This window comes from Planococcus citri, chromosome 1 (genome assembly GCF_950023065.1).
Source record: "Planococcus citri chromosome 1, ihPlaCitr1.1, whole genome shotgun sequence".
NCBI classification, from domain to species: Eukaryota; Metazoa; Arthropoda; class Insecta; order Hemiptera; family Pseudococcidae; genus Planococcus; species Planococcus citri.
Window position 1 is genome coordinate 77,425,022 of NC_088677.1, and position 21,855 is coordinate 77,446,876.

The following is a 21,855-nucleotide window of genomic DNA, read 5'->3' on the forward strand; positions in this document are numbered from 1 at the left end:
AAAATCGTAAATCTAGAATTTGATTTTCAAAGGCCAAAAAGCTGAAAAAAACACAACAAAACAGCGGATTTCTGATTTTGGATTTCAGTACGAACCTTACAATAGAAAATTTATGTTTCCAACTCCCACTTCCAAAAATTTGTTCGAACCACATCTGGTTAATTAGTATGAAAAATACTGTTGAGTGGGAGGAGTGAGTGTCTGGGGTATAAAAAGTTGAGAAAATCGGGTGAAAAAGCTGGGGAAATTTCAGCCTTACCCCCCTCTCTCTCGACACATCACTTCGTCACGCTTCTCGCTTCTGCATAGGAAAGAGTTGGATGGCTGAACTTTCAGATGAAAAGATAGAACGAAATAAAATTCTGAAATTGAGATTTTCAAACCCATATTGTTTTCATCGAATTGGTGCAGAATATGACTCTTGATACCAAAAATGAAAAATGCTTCAGGTTTTTTCATACAAAATTGGTTAGAAAATTTTTGGAGCACCCTGCACCAAAGCTCAGCACTTTCGTCTAGATATTAGTATAGCTTTCGTCAAAATCAACGTTATCGATCTTCGATTTATTCCTTTTCTTCGCAATTCCAGTGGCACAAAAATTAATCACCAACATAACTATAGCAACTCAAGATTCCATCCTAAGCATTCAGAATGAATTCCCAACATTAATCGAAAAATAATTACCTACATTTAACCATAAAACATATCACGTTTATATACCAACAAAAGAAAATAATCGACTCGAGATCAATTCCATCAGTCCAAAAAACCAGGCCAGTTCTACAAAATATCATTATTTTCCCCTCATTCATCGTCCCTCACTTCATTCCACATCCTATACAAAAACACTCATTATTAGTCTGAAAAATCGTCAACTCGACAATAAAAAACAAACCAAAGTATACTCTCGATTGTCCGATAAATTTTCAAAGAACTAAACCCATTATCACAGAAAGAAGCTGACTTTCACTGAAAAAAAATGGTAAAAAAATAAATAAAATAAACGAAAGACAAACCTCGATTGTCGTTCAACTTCAGTCGAGTAAACGCGACGAGAAATACATTGTACTAAAGTATATAAGTGTGTACTTTATTGTTTTATAATTTACGCGATTTTTTAATTGAAAAAATTAATAATTAAAAGAGGTCATAATTATGGACGACACGACTGACAAATTGAGCCATATGGTGCTGGCGGTAGCTCGCTTTTATAAATCGTTTGGTGAATACGTCTACGTCGAGGCATGAGGCTGCGCAGCTTTGACTTAATTAACATTAAGTACAATAAGTACAATAAGTAAGGCAGCAGCGTGTGTGATTTAATTTCTTTAATAAGCCATACACGCTATTTGATTTATCAGTAAGCAGCGAGCAGCGTTTATTTACACACGAGACGATATAAATCGAGCTGATGGCAGCTATTACCAGCATCGTGAAAGTGTGATACGGATTAAAGATGCGAGATTAATTCGCAGTAGACGTTGACGATGATGGTTGATACGAGAAGTATTTTGTTTCCTTTGATGGTCAAGATAATTTTCTAAAAAACCAAATGCAATCTCGGAATTGCGATTTCATATACGCGATAGATCAAGGTGAAGTACCTGTATTGCGGAAAAATGAAGGAAAAAAAGGCCATAAAAAGAGTAATAAGAACATACGAGAGGCGATAGCTCGTAAAAAAATCTGTTTGCTACGATGATTGAAATACGTATTTTACGATCACGTAGCCTCGTCGTCGTAAAAGCTTCGATACTTTCCAACAATACGAAGATGAGGAAGAGATTTAAAAATGATGCATTCGACCACGATGTAAAGGTAAATAACTCATAGGGAATTTCTCATCCGAACTGGAGGACTCAAACAATGAGAAATAAGCCACCAAAATGATCACTCTACCATCTGCTGGCGTTCGTATGGATTTACTCTTCATTCAGACAGGCTTTCGAAAAGAAAAACAGACGATGAGACGAGGACGAGACCCACCATGAGTAGAAGGGTATTGATAAAAAATATGATAACATAACCAAATAATACCAGGGTGTGGTAAACGTCTGGTTTATTTTCTTCACAACAGCCAACAGCCTGAGCCAAGATCAACGAGCAGAATATTGTCGAAGAAATACCACATTGATCTTATATAGGTACTGTACAAATACACAGCAACAGGTGAACTTGACGATGATGAATTCGGTGCAGATTTGAACTGGTCGACTGCTGAAAGTGGACTATACAAGAGTACGAAGAGGAAGATGACCGAGAATTCGCGAAATTTCCGTACGAACCGCAAAAAGAACCGTGTAGAAAGTAAAAATACACGAGAAAATAATTCAAATGCTTTCGATTTCGTTGCTGGAGCTCGGCGCCGAATCCGAATCTTTCTAGACTGGTGGAATTTACTCGAGTTGAATTTATACAACTTGGAATAGAATACCGACGATTATTCCTGACCAACAGAAAGGTTCAAACGTGAAATAAAATACAATAGAATGATTCGAGTTCGATAATTATTATTTTATCAGTTACGAGAACGACAAAGGTAAAAATCCATCGAGTTGTTTACATCGAATTACTACTCCTCGTACCTACTCGAACACCTAGAGTGTTGTTTAGTCTGACGTATTATTATTTAAATCATATCGCGATTCAGCTGAATTAAAAAATGTAAATAAATTAAACCTAGGTATACACACACGATGAAGCCGGTAATTAAATTCTTACTCAAATTTACGTCTTTACCTCGATCAAAGCGAGATATCGGTGATCCAAAGTAGTCTTCGAAACTGCAAGATTACCACGTCCTGTTCGAGTTTAGCTTCGATTTAAACAGATTATAGGACAAATAACGCGAAAATTGTTCATTTACACGATACAAATTAATTAACAGAAGCCGGAAAACTACGAAAAAAAGAACAGCTGAACAAAATTAACACACGACACCTTAAACGAACCGCAGAAAACACACGAATGGCTTATCGAAGTACGGTCGAATGTGTACCTGAAACCGTGCACCGTTTACTTAACGTTTACTAAAGTGCAAAACTGGTCCGGTTCAGTGTTACCGTTTGAGGAAATTTTAATACTTTTCGAGCAGAATGGATATTTCTGCGAGGATTGAGATGATGAACGAAGAGTTTTTCACCAGAAAAATAATTAATGAGGGGTTTGAAACTAGTAATGAATATTTTATGATGATTGAAGTGTTTGAAAAGGCAAAAGGTTTATTCTTCGTGTATGAGAATCTTATTTGCAAGAAATGGGATAATGAGGAGTTGAAAGTGAAGTAGGATTTCATCAGTGAAAACAGAAAATGATTCTAGTTCCTAGATGATCTTTTAGAGTTGGAAATTATTCCATTTAATGCTGTAATATACTTCTATCGAAACTAATCTTATAATTAATCTCAACAGTTTTGAAATTATTTCGATCTTTGGAGTATTGTTTGTACTTCGCAGCATCAACGATGAGGACTGTTTCACCGGTTTCACGAACTTGAGGAAGATTTTGCCTTCTTCATCAAGCTCAGATCTGTGCTCAAATGTTGTATTTGCATGCTCTTCGAATATTCTAGCCAATACTGCTATTAGAATAATTATTTTTTCATCAAATATTTATTCAACTAATTTATTTGTAATTCGATGTCAACTTAATGTACGTAACTAGTACGTACAATACATTGCTTATAGGTATTTGTAGGTACAGTAATTCATCGATCGATCTTTCAATAATTGCGCAATCAGAACAATACATTTCAAAGTAAAGAATTCCAATTACAATGGCGGTAATGGTATTTAGTAAAATATGAAATATATTGCACTCGAAGTTCGAAACGAGCAAACAAAATTGATTTAAACCTTGTACGACTGAAACAGTTTTCGTTCATGCAATAACCGAACAACGTTAAGTACCTATTGATTTGTACAACCGGTTGATCCCTGTTCCCTGTTCCCTTTATGAATAAAATTACAGATTGTGAGATTAACTAACATGAAATTTGTAATCATAAATCGAAATAAAATAACAAATAAATACGTTTATTCATATTTTACAAAATGTAGACTATTATTAAAACATTCTAGAAAAAGATATAAAATAATCAAACAACTTCGAATTTTCGTTTTCTCCTTTTAGTCTTAGACTCCATAATCTCTTGCTCTTCGGAATATATACACTTGAGAACGGAATTGAATAACGGCAGCTTTTTAAAATCACCGAAACGAACCTGTAAAAAAATTGGGGAAAGAATGGATATTAGTACCACGTTTGGAATTAATGTATTTTTCAATAATAATCTTATTGGTAGTTTAGAGTTCAACCAGCAAGTGCACAGTTGATTGGAATTTTTGCGACGTGAAAAAATTCAAGAAAGTTATTTTACAATTCAAATATTTCTACCAATTTTTTTGAGCGTTTTTGACGAATCTTGAGCCCAAAATTGGGCCATAATTTTTGGAATTTTTAAAAGGGTGTCATGCAACATATCAAAATAGATGTAAATGTTGCGAAAAACTCAAATTTGTACCTACTTATTTCAACGAAACTGTTTTTTAAGCATTTTTGAAGAATTTCGAGACTAAAATTGAACAATCATTTTAGGAATTTTTGAAAAGTGTCATACGACTTATCAAAATGGGTTAAAATTTCGGCAGAAAATAGAAAATTTCTATCTAAACTTTTTTCAAGCACTTTCGAAGAATTTTTAGCTGCGTTCTCTGATTTTAGGAATTTTTGAAAAGGCGTCATCAAAAAAAAATTTTAATGAATTTTTTTTGAGCACTTGTGATGAATTTTTAAGCCAAAATTGGTTCACGATTCTCAAAATTTTTGAAAAAAATCTCATGCATTCCGTTAAAATTCCAGCAGAGATTTCGAAATGTCTTCAACAAATTTTTTTTACTAGTTTTCAGCTCAAAATTATCTGATTTTCGGGATTTTTGAAATGGGTGTCATAAAATTTCTGCAAAAAATTGAACATATTTTCTATCGAAACATTTTGGGGAATCTTTGAAGAATTTTGATCACAAAAATTGAAATCCATTTTCTGGTTAATAATGAAAAATTAATTTTCGCCTGAAGTTGCAGCCATTTTTCAAGGTCGAAAATCACTTTTTCGAAAATCTAGAAAATCAAGATTCAAATTTCGTCTTAAAATCTTTCAGAAGAGCACAAAAAGAGTGTTATGAAAAATGTATGTTTTTCTGCCGAAATTTCAACACATTTTGATAGGTCACAATGGTCACATGACGCTTTTTCAAAAAATTCTAAAAATCATTGACAAATTTTGTACTTGAAATTTTCCAAAAGTGCTCAGAAAAATGGTGACACCAACTTTTGTTATTTTGTGTCAAATTTTTACCCACTTTGATGGGTCATATGATACTTTTTCCTAAAATTTCAAAAAACACCAGCCAATTTAGGACCTGGAAAGTCAATAAAACATTTTGTTGAAATATTCGATCTTTTAGTGTTTTAACAATCGAAAAACCCGAAAATTATTGCTCAATTTTGGGCTCAAAATTCTTCAAAAGTACTAGAGACAAAAATTTTGATACCGATTTTCCATTTCTCTGCCAAAATTTGTGCCGATTTTGATACGTTACATGAACATTCTTTCAAAAACCTTCAAAAATCAAGACAAAATTTTGAGCTCAAAACTTTATAAATATTCAAAAAACATTTTTGTCAAAATATTTGAATTTCTCGTAAAATTTCAAGCCATTTTGATAAGATTCACGATGCATTTTTCAAAAACCTCCAAAATCAAGACACAATTTCAGACTCAAAATTTTTCAAATGCTTGAACAACATTATCATCGAAATATTTGAATTTTTCGGGAAATTTTAACTCGTTTTGATAGGTCACGTGACTTCTTCTTAAAAATCCCAAAAATCATTACTCAATTTCAAGCTAAAAATTCTTCGAAAGTGTTCAAAAAAACATTTTAGTTGAAATATTTGATTTTTTTGTGAAATTTTAACAATAAAAAAAACAGAAAAATTGCTCAATTTTGAGCTCGAAATTCTACAAAAGTACTAGGAAAAAAATTTTGATAACGATTTTTCATTTTTCTGTCAAAATGTTCACCGATTTTGATATGTTACAAAAAACTTCTTTCAAAAACCTCCAAAAATCAAGACAAAATTCTGAGCTCAAAACTTTTCAAATATTCAAAAAGCATTTTTGTTAAAATATTTGAATTTCTCGTAAAATTTCAAGCCATTTTGATAAGTTTCACGATGCATTTATCAAAAACCTCCAAAATCAAGACCCAATTTTAGACTAAAAATTTTTCAAACTCTCAAAAAACATTTTTATCGAAATATTTGAATTTTTCGGGAAATTTTAACTCATTTTGATAGGTCACGTGACTTTTTCTCAAAAATCCCAAAAATCAATACTCAATTTCAAGCTAAAAATTCTTCAAGTGCTCAAAAAAAATTATCGTCGAAATATTTGAATTTTTCACGAAATTTTAACCTATTTTGATAGGTCTCAAAGTCACTTTTAAATTATTTTACAACGATCCATTTTTACTCGAAGTTGAAGGAGGTGTGACTTCAACTTCAAGATTCGATTGCGTCGTATTGTGCAAACTGTTTTTTCTCGAACTTTGGTCTTCTTTTGTTCAAAAAATCGAATGGTATTTTGATCGAGCAACAGAGAAAATCCGAAACAAATCTTTTTTGACATTTTAGACCCATCTAAATACCCACAGATTTTTTAAGGCCACAAAAATTCCAATCAAATTTGATTTCTAGAGCACTTTTTACCAGCTGAACCGTCTAGATCGTTTACTTACTCTCATATTATCGAAAGCCATGCCAACTTTATCATCGAAATGTTCGGTTATCACAGGTATCTTGTAATATCTTTGACTGAAATGAGTTAAAATGGTAAACTTGGCGTTCATCTGTTTACCAACCGCGATCGCTTCGCTGGCAGTCGAATGCATTTTCATTTTCGCTTCGTGAGCCAGATCGTCTTCGAATGTAGCCTCGTGTATTAGTAAATCTGAATCTTTTCCTAAAATAACGCAATTTCGATTAACATCAGCTCAAGCTTCTCCTCTAATTCAAATCTATACGAAATAATTTCCAAGAATACCTAATTCAACGAGATTCGTAGTAGGCATCGTGTCACCAGAATATGTGATCTTTTTACCGTTCGAATCAGTAATGGAAACTCCGAACGAGTGAGGGCAATGGCGCGCTTTACAAGTCTTGATTTCTTTTGCATTCAGTACTTTGAGCAATTCTTCTAATTCGGGTATCTTTTTATCATCAGATAACTGAAATCAAAAACGAACGAGTTAAAATACAAATATTATTTCTCCTCTCGTTAGTTTAAAAACGTTGAACGTACCAGATCTTGATTACCAATCAGTTCGAAGCAATCGAGAATGGACTCGAAATGGAAATGATAGCTATAAAACCAGAACAGAATCTGTTCCGGAGCCAGAAAATATACTTTTTTCAAACCCGCGTTCAATTTACGAACAGCTTCTCGTCTTTTTTGCAGCAGCATAATGGCACCTATGTGATGATCTGCGTGTAAATGTGATACATAAATAGCTTTCGTAGAAGCTAATACGCGATCGGCTTCGTCGGCACCGAAGAATCTGACTAGTTGACCGTACGTTCCTTCTCCGCAGTCTAGAATTATGTGGTTGTCATCGCTGCAAGTGAAAGAAATACAGTTACAGGTGTTGATTTTAGATCAGAGTAATAGCTTTGAGAGTATTTTACCTGAAAGTGACTAATATTCCGCTGGTATTTCTACTCTTGTTTGGAACAGACGAACCAGTTCCCAAAAACGTAATAATAGGGAATGGGTTTTTCTCGTTTTCAGATTTCACTTGTTCAGAAACAGCTGCCAAATCAGATTTCAACTTATCATACTCTGATTTGAAGGATTCTATTACGTATAGATCTTCGATTATGGATTGCGGATTCATGTAGACACAATGTGGAAACCTATAAAATGAATAATATTTTTACACAAGTTCTCAGATGTGAGAAAAATAATCTTATTTCGAAGACAAACGTACTGAGTTTCCATTTTCTTGACATCTCTTAAATCCAATGTCTTTAAAGTGTGACCGACGTGGGCAGGAATATTGAGTTTTTCGGCCGGTACAAAGACTTCTTTTGGATTCGACTGTTCGGCAACACGTTCCGCGCATCGTTTCAAGATATCGTCTGGATCGAGAGATACCTTTTTATTTAAAGGAACGTCGACAATTGGTATACTTTTGTCAGCCAGTAACGGGAATATATCCTCATCGAGGTAGTTTAGTTGACGTTGTAAGACGTGAGGTCCAATATTACCCATACAATTATTAGAATCATTGACATTCACATGAAGAACACTTTCGGGGAATCGTTTCATCCAAGTTTGGTATCTAAACACATAAAAGAATTTTCAGCTCAACTCGTTCGTTCATTCGTTAAGAATTATTTAAATTAAAAAAATACCTTTCTGTTTCCATAACTCGGCTAGGAGTAAAATGAAGAACATATTTAGGTATATCTTCTTCGGCAGCACCGGTTTGATACTCTTTGAATCTTTCTTCGTTTAGTAAACACTCTAAGTAATCCTCAGATGGGCAATCCATGATAATAAATACAGGTCCGGGGCTATCGGGATCCTTAACATCGCTAGATTTGACCTTCGTTCCATCAGCTAACACGATATCTTCTCCATTTTTCAATTTACCCAATAATGGACCAGGAGGAACGTTTCGTTCGACACACAGGTCTAAATTCAAAGTACCCAGTTTCGGTTTCAGTTTACAAATGTAACTCATCGAAGTTGATGTGAATTTGGCTGAAAAAAATCAACGTGTTAAAAAATGAACGTGAAAAAAAAACACCAATTTAGAGATATATAATCGTCGATGTTTACTTGTTGTTGAGCTTTCGGTAAATTTCTGAGGAGATTTGCCTCGGTGTTGATTTTGTCTTTTCATGTGAGCGTAATAATCGATATCATCTTTAGAACTCTTGGCTCTGTTTAATAACGTTGAATATTCTCCAGTCCTACGATCGAAACAGACCCAGTTTAGTAAAGATTCGAGTTAAAACGATTCTAAATTCAACGTAATCTTACTCGTCATCTTTATTAGACTCGTTACTAAATAATGGAACGTAATAAACGGTCACAGCTGGATCTTCGTAAAGGGAATCTTTACTACATTCGGCCATTTTAATACTAAGATCGTACAAAACTACAAATCTATTCGTAGAAGCGAACAAACATTCCTGAAAAAAAGAATTCCTACGTAGAAATTTAAACCACACAAGAATATAATATTTTGAATGAAACAACTTACAAGTCCAGCAGGTCCATGAAGAGTAAGATCGGGTACTCCTACTTCTTGAACAGTCAAAGCAAGACCAGGTAATCCGCCGATATTCTCCCAGCTCGGATTAGTAATAAAAATATGCTCCAAACGAGCTATCTTGATCTTATGCTCGTGAGCTAATCGCTGAGTACCTTCGCCACAATTGAACATATACCTGAAATAATCGTATATTAATGTGTGAGTAAAACACTTTACATTAAATCAGCACGTGAATTGTACACTTACCGGCAGAAATCGGTGAAAAAATATATAGATTTGGCTCCTCCTCTGCAACCGGATCCGAGAATTTGTAGATATGCGGTACCCGAAGTATACTTGGTCTTTTTCTCTCGCATTTTGATACGATTCTTTTGCAAATCCGGTAAATAAGTTCGATTTTTAGGCATCGCGAATACCGGTATTAGCTGTCGAATTGATTTAAACGAATGTGTACCGTTGTATACACAATTTTGACACAATACGTGGGAGAGATATGCTCTCATTGGGATTGCACTTGTCAACACGAATGGATTAGAACCGTTGGGAAGAGAAAGGTATTGGTACACATAGACTTTGGAATTGACTGTGAAATAGATTTATGATGGTAATTGAATGAAATGCACTTGCACATAATGATGCAAAATTGCTTCGGTTTCATCACTGATCGCAACACGTGCGATTATCAACTGGAATTTTTGAAAATTCTTATCAGAAAGTTACAAATGTGACACACCTGAGTTGATTTGTTTACTTTTAGGTGGTTGGCAGCACTGCAGGAGCTTATCAGGAAGAAAAATTTGTAACTTTTACATTTTCTTCCAATTTTTCATTTTTTAACAAAAAAAAATAAAAAATAATTTGAATTTTGAATTCAATAATTAATTACTTTTTATTTTCAAAATGAAATAGAGAATGACTAAGAATAAACAAATTTTTATGACTTCAACTCTTCAAGTTTATTTGGTGCTTAGTGTTCTAACAAACAATAATTGAAAAATGATATAAAAATTATAAAATACAATACAAAGGCAAAGGAAAACTGGAACAGATTTCGATCAGCGAATACTTAGGTACAGTAAAAATAAAGAAGCTCACATAATTTACAAAATTAAGTAACGAATACCTTTTTAGGTTAAGTTAGGTACGGTAACGTATAAAAATAAAAACAAAGTTGTCCATTCATCCAGCGACATGACCGGAGAGGAGAATCTGGCAATTCGCATTTCGGTTTCTTCCAAGTATGTTACGTTCAACTTCAACTCAATCAGTTGTCAATCATCACTGCTACTCGTATTTTTAAAAACGGCGCAATCCTATGCAAAAAGTATGATCGATATTAAATTCTTTACATTACAAAATTGCATGTACAATTTATTCATGTCCATGCAATATTATTTTTCATTACGTACTATTAAAAGACTAGCGCCCAGCAGAACAGCTTTTATACGAACATCCAAGTCGGGAGGAAATGATATATCCAACTTCGTATTATTCCATGTAGTCGATATTTCACCAAGTTCAGTTGATTTGTCACTTGATAAAATCTAGGTATGAAAAACAATTTGACAGATTAGTAGAATGAATACTATGTATCCAATCACTTGAATAAATTCAATTCAATAGAAGGGTACAAAAATATCAAAGAATCAGATAAATTATGAACATGCACGACCTACTTTAAATTTCGTCTCAGACTTTTTTTTGATTTTCAACACAATACAGCCAGTCTCGTTCTTGATATCAAAACCAAATGTAGCCCAACCGATAATTTGTTCAACTGCGCCAAATAATTCACCGGCAGGTGATGTTACTTCCAATTTCTAGTAAGAATAGAAACACATTAATTAGAATTAATTTCGTTTTTCGTTATTCTTGCCACAAAATTCTTACGACAAATCTTCCACAACAGCATGGAAAACAAGACGTAGTTTCACAGGTATCTTGACGACTCAAGTGAATAACTTCTTGCTCATCATTATCAAATATATTCATGGAACTCATTGGATCATTTCCTAGAACTTATAAGTTACATATAATGTATACCTACTGATAATTTTAACCATATTGTACCTACTTTTTTTGATGAGTACCTACTGCTAATAAAAGGGTTCTGAGCCTCAAAATTTTGGCCAATGTCCTATAATCCTTGAAAATGAAAAAAAAAATCGTGTGATGTACATCATCAGGTTTTTTGGGACGCTGAATACGAATATTAAGTTATTTTTATGATTCAGAGCCTCCAAGGTCACCATCAACCCCGCCCCCAAAATTGAAAATTGAAAAAATCGTGTGGCATATGGTTTATTTGGTTTTTGGGAGGTCTGATTACGAATATTTACCTTTTTTTTAAATTCGAACTTTCTCAGCTCCCCCCCCCCCATCACCATAAGACCCACAAATGTCGTGAAAATCGAAGAAACTGTGTGACATATGGTTTACTTGGCTTTTGGGGGCGTGAAATACGAATATCAACTTGTTTTTTACATTACGAACCCTCCCAACCCCCTCCCACCCCCAACAGGACCCACAAATGTCCTGAAAATCAAAGAAATCGTGTGACATATGATTTACTTAGCTTTTGGGGGCGCAGAATACGAATATAAACTCATTTTTTTGATTTGGACCCTCTAATGCTCTAATCACCTCCACCCCTCCCCACCAAAAAAAATCACGAAAATCGTAAAAATCGTGTGACATATGATTTATTAGGTTTTTGAGAGTGCTGAATACGAATATCGACTGATTTCTTTGATTAGACCCCTCCAACGCCCCCTATTGGCCCCCCTAATGTCCTGTAAATTGAAAAAAATCGTGTGATATATGGTTTAATAGGTTTTTTGGGACTCTGAATACGAATATAAACTCAATTTTTTGATTCGGACCTTCTAATCTTCCCATTACCCCCACTCCACCCCCCACCCTCCCAAAATAACAATAAACCGTAACAATCGTGTGGCATATAGTGTGTTAGGCTTTTGGGATTGCCGAATACAAATACATACCTACCTTCTGATTTCTTTGATTAGACCCCTCCAATGCCTCCTATTGGCCCTAGATGAGCTGAAAATTGAAAAAACTATGTGTGACATATGGTTTAATAAGATTTAAGTACGATACGCTGAATACGAATATCCGCTCAATATCTTGATTGGGATATTATAATGCACCCCTCCATCTCCATCAACCCCTCACCCTCCACAAATAATCCTCAAAATTGTAAAAATCCAGCGACATTATGAGGTGTTTTGGAGGGCTGAATATGAATATCAACTCATTTATTTGATTCGATCTATTTCTAACGCCCCCTAGCCCCACCAAAAACATCCTGGAAATAGAAAGGTTTTGGAAAAAGTTCACTAAAATTTAAAAAGTACCCAATGTTTCCTGGATTTTTCAAATTTTTAAAATTACAGTTCCAAACTTTGAATTGAGCTTATCAAGAATACTCAATTTCAAAGTTTGGAAATTTTTTGAAATTATTTCTGAAATTATTTTAAATAATAAGCTGCAAATAGTTATGTAGATTTTCTCCAAGTTTCAGCAGTTTCGAGCAATTGAGACTTTTAAGATATAGGATGCGATTCGTAAAGAAAAAGTAAAAAATTTTCAACTCCTTTGAAATTACAAATAATTTTATGATGAATTTTGAATTTATATTTATCTGAACACGACCTTTTAGCTGTTGAGACGTTGAGTTATCCTAAGGAGGGGGGGGGGAGGACACGATTTTATTTAACGTAGAAAAAGTCAACGAACTTGGTCTAAATTCAGGCTGATAAAAGTGATAATTAGAGACCGGACGTTTATGAGCTAAAAAAACTAATTTTACGTACATAAAATATGTGTTTGAAGTGTTCGAAATATGTGAAAATATGACGTGCTAACCTGAAAACAATTTGGGTGTCGCTGGAAAGAGAATTTTGTGGAGAATAACTCGGTAAAATGATAAATGTAAAAAATCTTTATTTCAAAGGCTCAAAGCACATTAATTCACATCGATAAATTTAATTTTTTCAAATTTTTTATGCCGAACATAGAAAAATCAATGAGAAAAGAACAGGAATCATCAACAAATTCCTGCTTTTGCGTATTTTCTTCAAAATATGTGTTAAAAAGAGCAAAATGGCCGAAATTGAGAGAAATATGTGTTTTAAAATTGCTTAAATAGGTATGTAAAAATACCTACGTGTTTCAACCTGAAATATGTCAAATATTTAAATAGATGTTGTGCTCATTTTACAGGAAATTTTCCGAATCGTAAAGATTGATATGGGCTATCTCTTTACAAATAGGAAAATATGTAAAACATAAAAATCCTGTCTCTACTGATAATGTACCATAATAATTCTACCTATTTTATGATTTATTGAGAGAAAAAAAATTCTATCATTTGCCACTTTAGACGGGACAATTTATTGTAAAAAAATAGATTTTTTTGTAATTTTGAAGAAAAAAAGGCTTTTAAAATAGGTAGGTACTGAAAATTAGAACAAGAAACAGAACTGGAAGAGGAACTAGAACTAAAATGATTTCATTTTCAACTTCCACAAATAAATGCACAAAAGAATGATTTAGTAAAAAATTCATTAAAAAAATTAAAAAGTAGGTAAAAAAATGTAAAAAGATATCAAATTTATTCTGAAACACCGGCTGGACTTCATAAAAATAAGTAGCCAATAAGTAGGTACTTACCTAACATTTAAAAAAAAAAAAAAAAAAAAAAAAAAACTTACAAAATTAAACACTGAATAAAAGTTATTCATTCAATAAAATACATAACTTAGCAATAAGTAAAAACACCAGAGTCGAGAATTTAACAATCGAGCAGAGGATTTTTCATTTTTCGTTTCTCATTCATTATTGTCAACTTATAGTCAAATGGACTCGAATCATCGTAATAGGTACTATCTACGTCTACCTTCTTTGAAATGGAAATCATGCTGTGAAAAAAATAAAACATGCACTTGTTTTAATTTTTAGCAATTTGTACGCACAAAATGCTGTACAGTAAGTAAGTATAATTATTTTTCATACGCACAATCATAAAACAAGCACCCATCAAAACAGCTTTTATATGAACATCCAAGTCGAACGGAAACGATACACCGAAGTGATCGACCTTTGAGAACTTTTCTTGCCTCAGATTTCCCCATCGTTTTATTATTTGACCAATTTCAGTCGATTTGTCCGGCGATAAAATCTACAAAGCAATCTGACAAATTAGTAAAAATACAATATAGTCTATACTAACTTGAATTCGATTCTATAATGCAAGATACCTACTTTGAATTCAACGCTTTTTCTACAACACGATCCGGGAGCTTTTTTGATCTTGAATACAATATTTCCACTACCATCTTTGACATCATAAGATTCTGCAGACCAACCGACGATCTCATCTACTCTACCGAGTAAATCACCACAATATGATCTTACTTCCAATTTCTGGTGAAAAATACACGTTTATCAAAATGTACCTACCTAATTCATTTCAAATGTTTCCTAAGTAAAGTGGTAAAATTCTTACTTGAAAAGAACCACAACATAATGGAAAACATGAGACGGATTCGCAGCTTCGTTGACGACTCAAGTAAATAACTTCTTGCTGATTAAGATTCAATATATTCATGGAACTTGAGCCAGACAAGCAACCCGATGGTTCATCGACCATGTAGTACACAATACGGCCCCGTTCATTCTTGATTTTATACCTCTTACGAGCTGGGGAAAGAACGATACGAATTTGATTTAGAATTCATCTCGATGAAAATCCCTGTGTTGAATTTGGACAAAATCCGCTGATTTTTTTTTCACACGTGCATTTGAGAGAATTCCATCAACTTACATTGGAAAACTTCAGTCTTTTGTTCAACGAGCAAGCGTTCGGCGTTGGATAAATCTAGTAAACCATAGGAATCAGCCATCCTTATGTCTGGCAACTAAAACACACGACATTTTATAAGTGCCCTTACCCAAAGCACTGGCAGTAATACTACAAAATATTAAATAGGTAGGTGTAGTTATTTTAGTCTAGAGTAAAACAATTCAATTGCATCTAAAGGTAATCAAGATTTAAACAAAAATGTCATCATAAATGTGCATAGGTTTGTAAGAGTAATTGAGTAGGTGTGAAGGTAAAACATGCCATAATAAAAATGAAGTCCAATCTTACTCTTTTTTTGTTCACCAAAGATGATGCCAATATCTTTACTATACCTACGTATTAGTCTGGAGCATTAGATAATTACGATCTAGGTAAGTAAGTAATAAAAAGTTCAAGATTCATGAAGCACAAAAATAACGGAACGAATGCATTAGTTTTTTTTTTTTTTTAATAATTAGCATTTAGCAATATAGCATAGCCCACTTAGGACCGACTACTGCACAAAAATCAACTCCAACGACTAGACCGCGAAACCTCTAAAATTCAACCCAAATCTTAAATCCTGCCTAATATAGTTAATGAACAAATTTATTTTTAAATATAAGTACAAATGCTTGAAAATCGAACAAAATTCAATTAAGGAAGGTTTCGACGTTTCGTCATAAATAAGTAGATACTGAAGCCCAGAAGTTGAAAATCCTGATTCGAATCAAGATGTGAAAAATGAACAGCAATCTCTAAAATATACTCAAATTTTATTATTAAGAATAATGGTTCAATAATATGTACATACAACGTTTTCAACTGAATCAACAATAAAACTCATGAGATCACAACAGTGAAAAAATAACCAAGGAGGAAAATATGGCCTCCGATCTGGTCAAATCAAATTGGATCCAATAAAAATTTAATTTCACCAGATCATGAGATATCACAACGATAAAAATACAATAAGTTTCACAATACAATGGTAAAGATCAATATTACAATATTTTTCTGTAACTAGTACCAGATAAAATAATCACAAGTAGATAGATTCTGAACAGCATCTCAGCTACTTGGAACTTCAGGATTCAAGTTCTTCAAACACATATCCTTATCTCTGCAAAGAAAACAAATCAAATGAAACACATTATATAATATTGAACTCAAATCTCAAACCTCAAACCAAGATTTAAGCCAACTTACTCAAGATGCTCATGAATCGAACGATTATCGTGATGAATCTTATCAATGATTTCTTTCTTCAATGTCTTAGGTATTTCCAAATGTTTGACATTTTCGCAATTTCGAATATAATTAGACAGGTAACTGATGACGATGGTTTTCAACGCAGGAATAGGTTTACTAATAGCGACACAATATCTGGACGGATTCGAAGAATTTCTACGCATACCCATACGGTAATCTTTGAGCTTTTGCTCGTCAGCACAAAAGTACTCTTTGTTATTCAGCAATAACGTCTTATCCGTATTTTTTTCTCTGATTATCCAATAATGACCAGAATACGTGTTCACGTCGACGAATTGTTTCGGTTTTAAGCTCAGATATTGTTTGAAATTTCCTTCGTAATCGATCCATAGTAAATCTGCGTTGACCAAGGATAGATTAAAGAATCGTATCGATATCGGATCGCTGGTCTGGGATCGCAGTTTCATCGCTTGTATCGATGATATTGATTTGAAAATAGACATGGTAACGTAAGATGATTGAGGTAAGAGCGAGTATTAGTATTATACTAAACAGATATTCGAGTCATTGCACAGAGCGATGTTATAGTGATAATGAAAACGGTTCAATTTTCCATGTCGAATCGAATTTTAAAAGAAAATCAACGTAGAAAAATAACGCAGTAGTGGAATAAACTTTCAAACTTTCAAAAATTAGGAATGAATCAAACTGTTATCAAACTTTTTACAAGCGTCTATGGAAAGCAAAGGGGCACCTTTTTTGTAAGGTTACAATGTTGCGTGCATTGGTGTTTTTAAGCAAGAAGTCGTGACCGTAACTTAAACTTTTGTAGAAACGTCGTAAAATCACTCAAAAGTGCCCTTTTTCCGATTTTAATTTTTTTTAAAGAAACGCGCGGGGTGCGCGCTCGGCTTCGCCTCGCGCGTGTCCGTATCTCCTACTTTTGCTACGCGAGTACTCCTCGTGAATCGGGCGCTTCGCGCCCTCGCGGCCCCTCAAGGGCCGCACTCGGAGCAAGAGCTCGCTTCGCTCACTCTGCACTTATTCGGTCGGGCGCTTCGCGCCCTCCCTCAATATTTCCATATCGGCATTTAACCTAACCTTAACCTAACCTCTCTTTAATAATTACAAAATCATGCCGAATACGAATATGCTGCTTTCTACTTCAGTCAAAAATTCATTATTCATTGTTCAAAAGCAAAAAAAAAATAATTAAATTGACTTGTCCGTAAAAATTCAACTCGTAAAAATAAAAATCGCGAAAAAAAATTTTGAAAAAATTTGTGCCGGACGCGGGAATCGAACCCATGACCTCTTGCACAGCAATCCGTTACCATAGCCAAGCCGCCACGGAGGCAGCTTGCCGATTTGCGTTTTTTAACCGTTTACAAGTTGTGAAACATGGACGAAAACTACCCCCCCACGCGCGCGTACACATATACGCGTATACACGCGTACGCGCATATATACGTACGCACGGTGCCCCTTTGCTTGTTATAGACGCTTTTAAACTTTTTTCAACAACATTGATAACAAAAATTGCAATAACAACAATAAGCGACTATAGGCGACTCTGGTGGCACGTTATCAAATTACAATTTTGATTTTGATTTTTTTCAAAAAAATAATTCATTTTTTTCAGAATTTTCTTTTACTTTTCCTGAGGGTCCTGAGGGCTGAGATCTGAGAGCATTCAAAACTAAACATAATAATGAATGATTCAAATTCGAAAAAATATTTTCAATTAGTCTCCTTTAGTCCTTTCGTTATTTTAGAATTTGAATTTTGAAGTAAACTAAGCCTATTTTAAATTTGAAAAGGTTTTCACTGTTCTAGTGTTCTCAGTTCTTCTGACCTTCTGACCTGACGAATAATTGTACATTTTGTAAAAAAAATTGATGAATTTGATGTTAAATAAAAATGACTGAATTGTTCAATCACCTATCTTGATCGATTTACATTAATAAATTATTATAAAAACGATTATAAAACAATCAGATAAGAATATGTATTCAAAAAAAAGGTAAAAAATTCCGCCAGAAAAATAATAAAACAAAATATTCAAAATTTAAAACACAATAATGGTAAAGATCTGATGAATATATAGCTTCAAGCTAAACGAAACATTACAATTTATTAACTACTTATATACTTCATTAAAATGCAAATTAATTTCAAAATTAAGAACCAAATCATCTTTGATGATGAATAAAAAAAATCAGAAACACAGTCAACATATCACAGATAAGTTGCAGTTTACTGGTACGTAAATTAATGAACATTAGTGACTAGAGGTATCCTCAGTTACTGCAAGAGAACGTCGTGTTGAATCAGGAACGTACATTTTCACCAAAACGCTGTATAAAAAAAATCGAATATCAGAACTTGATCATTGTAAAAATTATAAATTTCCTTACAACGATTTACTTACACCAAACAGACCAACACGAAGAGAAATAAAATTGCTGATAAGAAAAACACAACTCCGGGCATCGTTGCTATGGTTAAATTAAACACAGTCGAATACAGCATAGCGGCAAACATAGGAGTGATGGATTGCGAAGTGGACAATAAAGAAAATACCTTACCTGAAAATGAAATAAAAAAATTAGACTTTATACAACGATGGGGAGGGGGGGGGGGAAATAAAAATACTGTTGCATTACCGAGCTCATCCTTGCCCACAATACGCGACAAAAACAATCTCAATATAGATCCGGGTATATCGAACGTACACGATAGAGTTATGGCGAGATATATATGCCACAATTGGTAACCAAAAACCATCACTAGAGCAGATAGAAGTCGAGGAAATACCGCGATTGAGAGTACGAGAAGATCGTTCAGTTGTAATTTGGAACACAGCAGCCAAGTTCCTCCATAAGATCCGCAAGCTGATAAAATAAATCAAATAATTAGGTATTGAAAACTCCTTTTTTTTTTTTTTTTTTGCTAAATAACTCGAACTGCTCACCATTTACAATGATTACGAAAGTATTCAACATCGCGTACTGGTTTATATCAAAATTTAAGGTTCGTTGCAAAAACAGATACATTATTTCGCCATCACCTATAAAATGTAAAATGGATATTTTGCATTCACATTTCGCACAGATTCGTATACATAATTATAAAGACAATCGATGCGAAAGAAATAATCATCAATCACACTCACCAAATGCACTAATCGAAGAAGTTGCCATGATGAGCAGCAAAAGAAAAATACTCCAACGAATTTTGGGCGTTTGTTTCGTATAACAGCATTCGTATAATTCTCGAATATGATGAAGATGAAATGGATTTCTTTTCGGCGAATTCAGCTCCACCTAAAATTATTAATTTTTCGAGTAAACCACACACTCGTTATGGAAAAATTTTCAACCTAAATCATTAATTCATACCTGAGATGGTACAACCGAGTCGTCCAGGAATAAATAAATGTAAAATAACGCTAAGAACATGCACATCGAAGAAACACCATACGACAAAGTATAATCTGGCGGTAATAATTTAACACACAGGGTAGCAATTAACTTTCCAAAATTCATGATCGCGTGAAATCTTCCCAATCTGTCGAACAAAAATAATCGCAATTATTATCATCAAAAATTTGAGGCAATTTTTACACAATTCATTTACGAGTACCTAGCTCCTCGATTTTCCAACGCAGTTACATCGCATAAATAGCAATAAGTTCCTAGTATGAAAATAGCAAGCCCTCCGCTGAACGCCACAGGTAAACTAAAAAATAAGAAGTAGAACGGAGGCAATGATGGAATACTGGAGGCAAACGTCCATAAACTATAAGTGACAGAATATCCTGAAAAAAAAAAAAAATACAAGTGAATTAAATTTCGATCCGTGTATGTGTGCTTAAATAGAAATATTTTCTATTTCGAATAGCATAGCATACCGATAAGTGCACTCAATATTAGTGGTTTACGACCATAAGTATCACTCCAGGGTCCAACGAAGAATGTGATCAAAAATGGAATGGCCACTTCAATAATTGATCTATACATGGAAAAAGTGGATGCAAATTTCTCATATTCTGCTTTCACTTTCAGGTCTAGCGTCTTATTGAAACATTGATCTTGTGTAAGGTTCAGCACAGTTCGACAATACTGTAATTCCACCGTGTTTGGAAGTACAAGTTCTGAACAAAAAAACGAAACATTAGCAACATAAATGATGAAATTACTCTAGCGTATCTACTCAGTAATTTAATTTATTAGGTACCATAAAGAGTAAACCCTGCGAATAAGAGGAATACAGCAGGCTCGATTAAATGCTTTCTAGGTTTCGGATTGTAAATGACTCCATGAAAATCATTCTGCACTCCTGGATTTTCTGTCACTTCGTTATCAACGATTAGGGCTCGATCGTATTCGTTTTCATTGTCCTAAAATAAACACGAAAAATGAATCAAAAGGTGAAACAACAAAGGAATTAAGACAAAAAAATTGTGTTCTTGAGCAAGTTTGATTAGACAAGATGCTAGTTTGAACTTACAGAAACTTCCATATTTACAGCGTTTTACTGGAGAGTCTGGGGAAATAGAATTGAATTGAAAGAAATAATTACGCATAGAAAGACTGGTAAGAAATAGTATTCCATTTCGCAAAATAATTCATGCTTAATTTTTAATTTCCATTTCACGACATTACTGATAACAAACTGATAAGCTTATCACAATAACATGTTTGTTTCAAAACACGCATGCAAATAAGATGAGCGCAAAATGTATTGTTTTCCATCATTTTAGGTAACACTGATTACCTTACCACGTGCTCCACGTCCTAAAGCTCCCACATGCGTCTGATGGTCTGTTCTGACCTGTCGATGGCCTGTCTGACCAGTGAGAATCTGACCAATTAATTTTTCATTTTTTCTGACTTCTCGTCCCACCATTATAGGCATTAGTTTATCGTAATCATTTTTCCACGGAAGTAAAGAAGAAAGTTATGAATTATTATGGAGCATCTAGAAAGTTGAAATAGTGTATATGTATAGTCGGGGAGCCCGCGTAAGGATCTATCCCCCCCCCGGGTCGATCCTCCGGGACAACTTTTTTCTTGAAGGGGGAGTCCTAAGGAACATTTCTAGCCCTTGTACTAAACAAAAAAAATGGTGAATTTTTGAAAATCAAATTTGATCCAAAAACGAGGGAAAAATCAAAATTTTACCAAATTGTTCAAGAAATCTGAAATTTGCAATTTGGGATATACCCTATTTTCGACATGTCAAGTCGATTGAAAACGGTCTCAAACCGTTTTGCGTAGTTCTGGAGCCTCCAGCACATTTTTGAAACTCGAAATTCCCACAACATTTAATCAATTGGAGTTGGAAAGCCGAAATTTATTCTGCAAACTAATTTCAATACGCTACGAAGTCGACTGCTGGCGGATTTCAAGTCGTTTTAGAGCCTCTAGCGA

The 21,855-nt window shown here is 33.9% G+C and overlaps 6 protein-coding genes across 7 annotated transcripts in view; all 6 read right to left on the reverse strand.

Annotated features, from left to right (window-relative positions):
• singed (fascin domain-containing protein singed) overlaps positions 1 to 2,995 on the reverse strand; it is a 66,081-nt gene extending 63,086 nt beyond the window's left edge. Inside the window, exon 1 of one of the 2 annotated variants that reach the window (XM_065347537.1) lies at positions 2,741 to 2,995. The gene's annotated coding sequence lies outside the window, so the exon portion shown is untranslated. Of the gene's footprint in view, positions 1 to 2,722 lie in introns of both variants that reach the window. The other variant, XM_065347544.1, reaches the window with a different exon arrangement.
• A 1,019-nt stretch (positions 2,996 to 4,014) lies between these two features.
• Positions 4,015 to 10,044, reverse strand: RNaseZ (ribonuclease Z). Its single transcript, XM_065347550.1, has 11 exons — positions 9,592 to 10,044; positions 9,334 to 9,520; positions 9,111 to 9,262; positions 8,907 to 9,040; positions 8,477 to 8,828; positions 8,050 to 8,403; positions 7,748 to 7,975; positions 7,365 to 7,677; positions 7,107 to 7,290; positions 6,802 to 7,025; positions 4,015 to 4,223 (listed from the first exon to the last, which is right to left on the reverse strand). Exons 1-11 carry the CDS (start codon positions 9,846 to 9,848, stop codon positions 4,098 to 4,100), a joined length of 2,511 nt encoding a protein of 836 aa, XP_065203622.1. The 5' UTR covers positions 9,849 to 10,044; the 3' UTR covers positions 4,015 to 4,097.
• Positions 10,045 to 10,286: 242 nt separating this feature from the next.
• LOC135842660 (phospholipid scramblase 2-like) lies at positions 10,287 to 11,377 on the reverse strand. The gene is made up of 4 exons (XM_065360223.1): positions 11,236 to 11,377; positions 11,022 to 11,165; positions 10,755 to 10,889; positions 10,287 to 10,658 (listed from the first exon to the last, which is right to left on the reverse strand). Exons 1-4 carry the CDS (start codon positions 11,344 to 11,346, stop codon positions 10,617 to 10,619), a joined length of 432 nt encoding a protein of 143 aa, XP_065216295.1. The 5' UTR covers positions 11,347 to 11,377; the 3' UTR covers positions 10,287 to 10,616.
• A 2,580-nt stretch (positions 11,378 to 13,957) lies between these two features.
• On the reverse strand, positions 13,958 to 15,840 carry LOC135833803 (phospholipid scramblase 2-like). The gene is made up of 6 exons (XM_065347578.1): positions 15,518 to 15,840; positions 15,191 to 15,284; positions 14,873 to 15,066; positions 14,629 to 14,790; positions 14,384 to 14,545; positions 13,958 to 14,285 (listed from the first exon to the last, which is right to left on the reverse strand). The coding sequence occupies exons 2-6, from the start codon at positions 15,267 to 15,269 to the stop codon at positions 14,250 to 14,252; spliced, it is 633 nt and encodes a 210-aa protein (XP_065203650.1). The 5' UTR covers positions 15,270 to 15,284; positions 15,518 to 15,840; the 3' UTR covers positions 13,958 to 14,249.
• A 125-nt stretch (positions 15,841 to 15,965) lies between these two features.
• On the reverse strand, positions 15,966 to 17,584 carry LOC135833811 (von Hippel-Lindau disease tumor suppressor-like). Its single transcript, XM_065347592.1, has 2 exons — positions 16,418 to 17,584; positions 15,966 to 16,331 (listed from the first exon to the last, which is right to left on the reverse strand). The coding sequence occupies exons 1-2, from the start codon at positions 16,921 to 16,923 to the stop codon at positions 16,280 to 16,282; spliced, it is 558 nt and encodes a 185-aa protein (XP_065203664.1). The 5' UTR covers positions 16,924 to 17,584; the 3' UTR covers positions 15,966 to 16,279.
• An 834-nt stretch (positions 17,585 to 18,418) lies between these two features.
• On the reverse strand, positions 18,419 to 21,127 carry LOC135833800 (probable peptidoglycan muropeptide transporter SLC46). Its single transcript, XM_065347565.1, has 10 exons — positions 20,933 to 21,127; positions 20,660 to 20,822; positions 20,334 to 20,576; positions 20,066 to 20,240; positions 19,822 to 19,990; positions 19,596 to 19,746; positions 19,395 to 19,490; positions 19,087 to 19,314; positions 18,852 to 19,008; positions 18,419 to 18,777 (listed from the first exon to the last, which is right to left on the reverse strand). The coding sequence occupies exons 1-10, from the start codon at positions 20,942 to 20,944 to the stop codon at positions 18,702 to 18,704; spliced, it is 1,470 nt and encodes a 489-aa protein (XP_065203637.1). The 5' UTR covers positions 20,945 to 21,127; the 3' UTR covers positions 18,419 to 18,701.
• Positions 21,128 to 21,855: the final 728 nt, after the last annotated feature.